General features: G+C 40.0%; 1 protein-coding gene across 1 annotated transcript in view; it reads left to right on the top strand.

Moving 5' to 3' along the window:
• LOC135692265 (uncharacterized) overlaps window positions 1-4448 on the top strand; it is a 36961-nt gene extending 32513 nt beyond the window's left edge. Inside the window, exons 18-20 of the mRNA XM_065210354.2 lie at window positions 29-2783; window positions 3442-3590; window positions 4100-4448. Of these exons, the coding sequence (XP_065066426.2) occupies window positions 29-2783; window positions 3442-3590; window positions 4100-4255 (3060 nt within the window). The 3' untranslated portion in view covers window positions 4256-4448. The remainder of the gene's footprint in view (window positions 1-28; window positions 2784-3441; window positions 3591-4099) is intronic.
• The last annotated feature ends 1918 nt before the right edge of the window (window positions 4449-6366 follow it).

Raw genomic sequence — 6366 nt, forward strand, 5'->3', positions numbered from 1 at the left:
AACTTATCTCTTTATTTCCATTTCGCAGAACTTTGCATCTTACAATGGCCGACCATTAGTTCCTATTGCCCCAGGCTCCAAAGCCCCCATCACGATAATGCCTGCATCAAGTCAAGTACATCATGCTCGGCCCCCACCTCCGTATGAAATTGGCAGTCACTCTTCATTCGTTCATCCTGTACATTCAAACACAGTCATTACCAGTGCGACGCAATCGCGAATGGTTACCCCCGTCAACGTGAGGATGCTCCCTCCCGGTGCCCAGTCATCGGTTGTTTCAGGCAGTGACTTGTCTTCACCATCCCTCACATCCCCAAATCTTGCGACAGTACTAGTTGTGACAAAACCCCCGGGAACCACTCACCAAGGACAGGGTCTACTCTCCCTCAGAGGAAATGTGGCAAACCAGGGGGTGCGATTACCTCTCTCTCCGAGTTCTCGCAAAGGCCAGATCCAAGTTTTAGGTGGTAGTTCAAGGTCTAAAGCTCAAGGCACGATCAAAATACATGGTCCTATGTTCGACCAAGCGCCAGGGACTATGAACCCAATGGCCGCGAGCTCTGAACTCAAGCAAGTCCTGTCATCATCAACAAGGATCGAAAACGGGGTGAAATTCTTACAGAGAGGGCAAGCTCTGCACATTCCTTCTCAGAGCCAGTCTAATCCAAGTCAGATATACGAGACTGATTCAAATATAGCATCTGATTTCCCCGTTTATCGTAGCGGCAATCTAGACTCTTTGTCAACCAACCACGGGTCGCGGTTCGGGTCCATAAAACCGCCAATCGAAATTAAGATGGAGCCTCAAGACCACCATTTTCAGCGATCTGAGTCATCTCCTGTGCAGCAAATGAGTCCGACAATTCACATTCACCATCCGGCCTCCTCAACCTACCATCACATGTCTCAAGATGGCATCCAAGATGGAACAAAGTCCCTGCTGTCTGATGGAGTATCAATGCATATTGTCGATGATGAAATGGACGGTTCTGTCCACTCCAACATGTCCCCAAATTCGCCAATTAAAACTAACGTTTCTATGAAATACGATATCGTTTCTCACCATGGAATGAAAAGACACATGCCAAGCAGCTTGCCGAGCCACATGAAAAATCACCTTAAAGTTGCTACAACCAATACTGGTGGTTCACAGTCAGCCTTGAGCCCGCTACACAGCCCACCGCCCCTTCGCCCTGCACCGTCTGGACAGCACCGATCCATTGCGTTACGAAGCCCCCCTAACCTTACCCCATCAACGGTGATTTCGCACTTCGATTTCACACCGGTAACTACAACCACTAGTGTTATTAGCCAGTCGGGTCGTGTTATTCACCACCCTAGCACCCCAATATCTTCCAAAACTTTCTCAGATGCAGCAAACGGCCTGGCAAATGGGCAAGTTGTGTCACGTGAGATGGGTACTCTAACTGCCGATGTTCTTTCACCGAATATCAGCACCCCTGCTAGCAATGGAACCATGACGCTCACATACATACCGGTGAAAACACAGCCAAGTGACAAGATTGTATACGTACCTGTTAGTCATAGCTTCAGTAAGGACAGACAGCAACAACCACTGCAACATCAGCAACAACCGATTTTCATATATTCAAAGCCAGGATCGCACGGGGAGCGCTTTCAAGATGGGATCCCTGGTGGCGGACATCGATCACACCATAAGATTCCAATTTCGTCATTAGAGGAAATCAGTCATCAGCCCTATTCTGGGGTCACTAGAAAATTTACAGTTAGGACTCTCCAAAGAGATTCCAATAACGGGCCACTTTCTTCTGGGCTTACCACGGTCCGAATACAAGGCTCTAAATTAAATACAATCAGGTCTAACAGTTCACAAAGCTTTCAAGACGTCGCCTACTACACACCGAAAAATACGTCACCTGGGAATTTATCTGAGAAGTCTTCGAATTACAGAGTAAATGAAAATGAAATTGTGGCACGTCACAGAACGATTGAGGCACTAAAACATGGAACGGAAAGTACGATTCAAGGAGACTCTCGTTTGGACAATGAAGTCTCGTTTTATAATTCGAATAATTCGAGCTATGGTGAAATATCTGGTGATGATGATGATGATTATGATTGCAATGAGGATGGCGACTTTGGCTGTGAAGAATTTTCAGATGAGGCCATTGAAAGTGAAGTTAATGCGAGCAATGGGAATCAAGCGACTCATGGACAGGGCCTCGGGATGCACGCGCGACAACGCATAAAGAAACGCTTGCTGTCGAGACAAAAGGGGATTGTCAGTGCACAGTTTAAAGTCAAATACAAGCAAGCCTTAGAGCAAGCAAAGTTTTTGCGCGAAAGAAGACCGTCGTTTTCATCGCTGCAGTCACAGGGAAGAACAACAGACATCCCAGAGCAGGCGTCCATCTCTCGAGAAGAATCCTGCATTTATAATTTAGAAGCAAGTCCTGTTTCAAAGGCGAGCTATGATTGCGGGACACCCGCGGGTTGTCACCCGAAAGTTAGTGACAGTGACATTCATGGTCAGTCAGGGCTATTGGAATTAAGAGACGAAAAGTTTAGGGCCAATGCTAGTGGCTTTGGAAACTATGATGCACAGGCGAGTCTTGGACATGAAAGTATTTTGGAAAGAGGCCTCTCGCCGCCATCTGGAAACGGTTCAAAACATTCACAGCAAGATACAGGAAAAATTGAAATGAATGGATTGAAAAGGAAGAGGCTGGAGAATGATTTTGTGCTCGACCACTGGGATGCTTCAGAGGACGCGAAAATAAGAAAGAAAAAGAAGATAAGTAGTAAGTATTAATTGTGATTGTTTATATTTGTAGCTGCTAGTGGGTTTTGAAGTTTGTTTGAACGTTTTAGGCCTGTTCATAATAGTTTTTTGCTGTTTTGATCAGCATTTCTAGTTAGCATCTCAAATAGCTTAGAAAATGACCAAGTTTCTTGTTTCATGATTTCCGTCAGTTTTTCACCTCAATCAACAATTCGTTTTAATATTTTTCATATTTGGGATGTAACCGTTAGGAGTGTTCCTTTTAAGTATGATTCTTAAATAGAACTTATATCTTTATTAATAAACGTACTCATTTGGATTGGTACCTTAAGAGGTTTTATCCTTTTAAGGCTAATCTCATTGGTGTTGTACACCATATTAAGAAGGTACTTTTAACAGTTTGCTCCATTTTTGGACTATAACCGTAAAAGGTATATTGTCTTAGACGCTACTTATACTCATGTTGAGAGCGTTCTTGTTACCTAGTTTATTCCGTATTTGAATTATAACAATTAGTCTCCTATTCTTGTTAGATCATGTTCTCCAGCACAGCATACCATATTTGAAACAAAAAACTATGTTTGAAAATTTGCTCTTTAAAAAATGTTATTTTTTCGCGCACAGTTGCATGTTCCATATTTTCCGTATGTAACTAAATTATTCTTTTTCGTTTTCAGCTGCGTCAGCGAATCTTACAAAATATCTAACGGACCCCCTGGATAAAGTCAAATTGCCAGGAAATCCCGCTTCATGGAGCGAGGAAGATGTTGCCAGCTTTTTAAACGCGACTGATTGCTCTGAGTATGCAGAGACGCTCAAAGATCAGGTTCGTCTTTACGAATTGACCATTAGGCCTTTTTGACATGTTACTTTACAATAGTTATTTTGTAATAATGTGCTTTGGAAATAAGATGAAAGAACATACATATATTCTTGTTTTGCTGCTTTTTACCAAGTTTTCACAAAAGCTTAAAGGCAGAATTGTTGGGAACAGAAAGAATCGAGAAGTTGTTGGGGGTGAAACTTTCGCCTTTTGTGAATAGTACAGGACGATTCCAAGTTGCTATTCTGAGTTTTACGCATAATGCGATCATCAGGCTATTGTAAAAAATACTCTCTAAATGTGTGATTTTATTTGGAAAATTTAGATCAATGTATATTATGCTGATGGGCTCTGATGTGAAACTTATTGTTTTGGAAGTTTTTGAAGCTATGATTGCTTCCCGTGTGTTTTCATAGCAGTTACAGGCAGAAGTATTCGTGTTGTCTTCTTCTAAGTTCCCTGAAACTCTTTTGATATTGCTTCCATGTTTTATTCATATCTTATTTCTCCAGGAGATTGATGGCAGTGCATTGTTGCTGTTAACGCGAGAATCCTTGATGGAATTCGCTGGTATGAAACTCGGACCGGCCCTTAAGATATGTGGCTATGTTGCGACGTTAAAAGGCAGAATACGAATGCAACAGAATATTGCTCTTATTCAAGGCTGAAGGCAGTTGGTATAAAGAGTCTGTATATTGCAAGCTGTATCCCTTCAAGGAATTGTATGGACAATTAACGGAACTTTTGAATTTACTTACAGATAAGGATTTGCTGTTTTGTTACCCAGAATGTATACCCCGACATTATAAACCCTGTTTTTTCATATCAGTTTTGCCTTTTTGATCACATTTATGGTAAAAATGAACTTTTTTTCTTTGTTCTCTCTTGAATTTTTCATTTTGGTTGTTGCTAAACAAGGAAACGGTTGATTTTTCATCTCCAATTTTTCTACTGCTTTAAACTATAACAGTTCTTCAAATTTTCATACAAAATGCTTCTTAATAACTCATTTGTGGGATCTTGTTTACTCCAATAATTGCAAAGGTTTGTTGTTAAAATTTTCAGGAATTAAATGGAAAGACGGGTCTGAGTTTTTATTAGCAAATTCGTTGTTTCTTGCCCGCTCCAGTTCAATAATAACGTCTTTCCTACAGTGCATCTCGATTTTTGTTTGTATTTTTAACCTTTTCAATAGTATACTGTCAGAAATCCACAATTAATTTTGTTTGGATGAATTTTTGTTTCTAAAGTAAGTGTAGGCATTTCATCTCACGTATGTTATTGTCACATTGACTGACTTTGTGGCAGCTAACCGAAGGCATGCGATCCAATTTCGATTTTTGTGATGTTTAATTCTTTTGACACCGAAATGGGGAAGTAGTAACGGGAATTCGCAAGTAAGAAATTTACCTAAAAATGTTGCCAGTTACGAAACAATACGAAAACCAATATTTTCTTTACCTTGTTTTCTTATGTTAATACATGTTCTTGAAAGTTTCATATGGCATCTTTGCAATGCCACAATCAGGGGCGGATCCAGAACAACTTTGAAGGAGGGGCATTTGGTAGTGGGGGCGCTGAAAAATTTTCGAAAATGGGCGACGAGTGTACGCTGTATACAATAATTTCGGACCCTAATTACTGACAGAAGGCTCTCTATTCACTTTGTAAGGGAATTATCACAATATTTGTTGTATACTTTGAGGTACTCTTTGAAGTAAATTAACCGACATGTCTCAGAAACTTTTCACCTGATTCTCATTCTTCAAAAGAGGCGCACAATTTCCAAAAAGGGCGCCAGACTTGCTTAAACTTGGTGAGGGAGGGGCATATGCCCCTAGTTGCCCCCCTTAAATCCGTCACTGGCCTCAATAATACTGCAATAGTTCCTTGTATCAACATGTCAGAAAGAATAACTTTTTGTCATCTTGCTTATAAAAAAAATTGAGTGCTGTTGAGAGAAGATTTTTTGTGCAGTTTTATTCATGTAAACAGACCAGCATTCAAAACTTGTACAGGTAACAAGATAACATTGTACCTTTGGCATTTGAAATAATACAGGTAGCTCAACTAAGCGAGAAAATATATTTATCACTTATTGATAAATACGAACTTCGAACTTCGCATCCTGCTTTAGTTTTTGCTGATAAACATAGAGAAATTTGGTGACATCGATTATAGTATTACAAAAATTCATGTAAGAAGTGTCATTAGTATTAAGTCAAATAGTTGTGAAAATGGAATAAACTTTTCTGTATTAGGCATCTAAAACACTGGATGCTGAGCTTTTCGTAGTGTCTTTTCAAATATACGAGTAATCAATGTGTTTAATGAATTACAATTACGAGAATCTCGCATATAGTTAGTCATTGAACCTTTTCTGCAGAAAAGAGACTACGACAGCAAAAAGGATTTGATTTTACCTATTAATCACAAACGAATAGGTTCACATCTTGTGCTGGTCACTGGACAAGGCTTTATGGGTACTCGACGTTCCTACGCAAAGGTATGCTTTCATTGGGAAATAGGCGCGTTCAGTACTGTGTGATAAGGCGATAGTAAGGTTTGGCACAGGTTGAATTTAATTAAAGATTTATGAATGTTGTCATGGTTTAGCTTTTTTCAATGATTTTCGGATGACTGTAAATCTAGAATTTATACATAAAAAGGAAATTTGATTTATTGGGTCACATTGTGGGGGAAGGAGGTGAGTTTAATGAACCGCAAAAATTGAATACCCATAACAAACGATTTTAAAAAAGGCCCTATTGTTTTGCAA

This window comes from Rhopilema esculentum, chromosome 13 (genome assembly GCF_057945365.1).
Source record: "Rhopilema esculentum isolate cy_ngs chromosome 13, ASM5794536v1, whole genome shotgun sequence".
In the NCBI taxonomy this organism is placed as follows: domain Eukaryota; kingdom Metazoa; phylum Cnidaria; class Scyphozoa; order Rhizostomeae; family Rhizostomatidae; genus Rhopilema; species Rhopilema esculentum.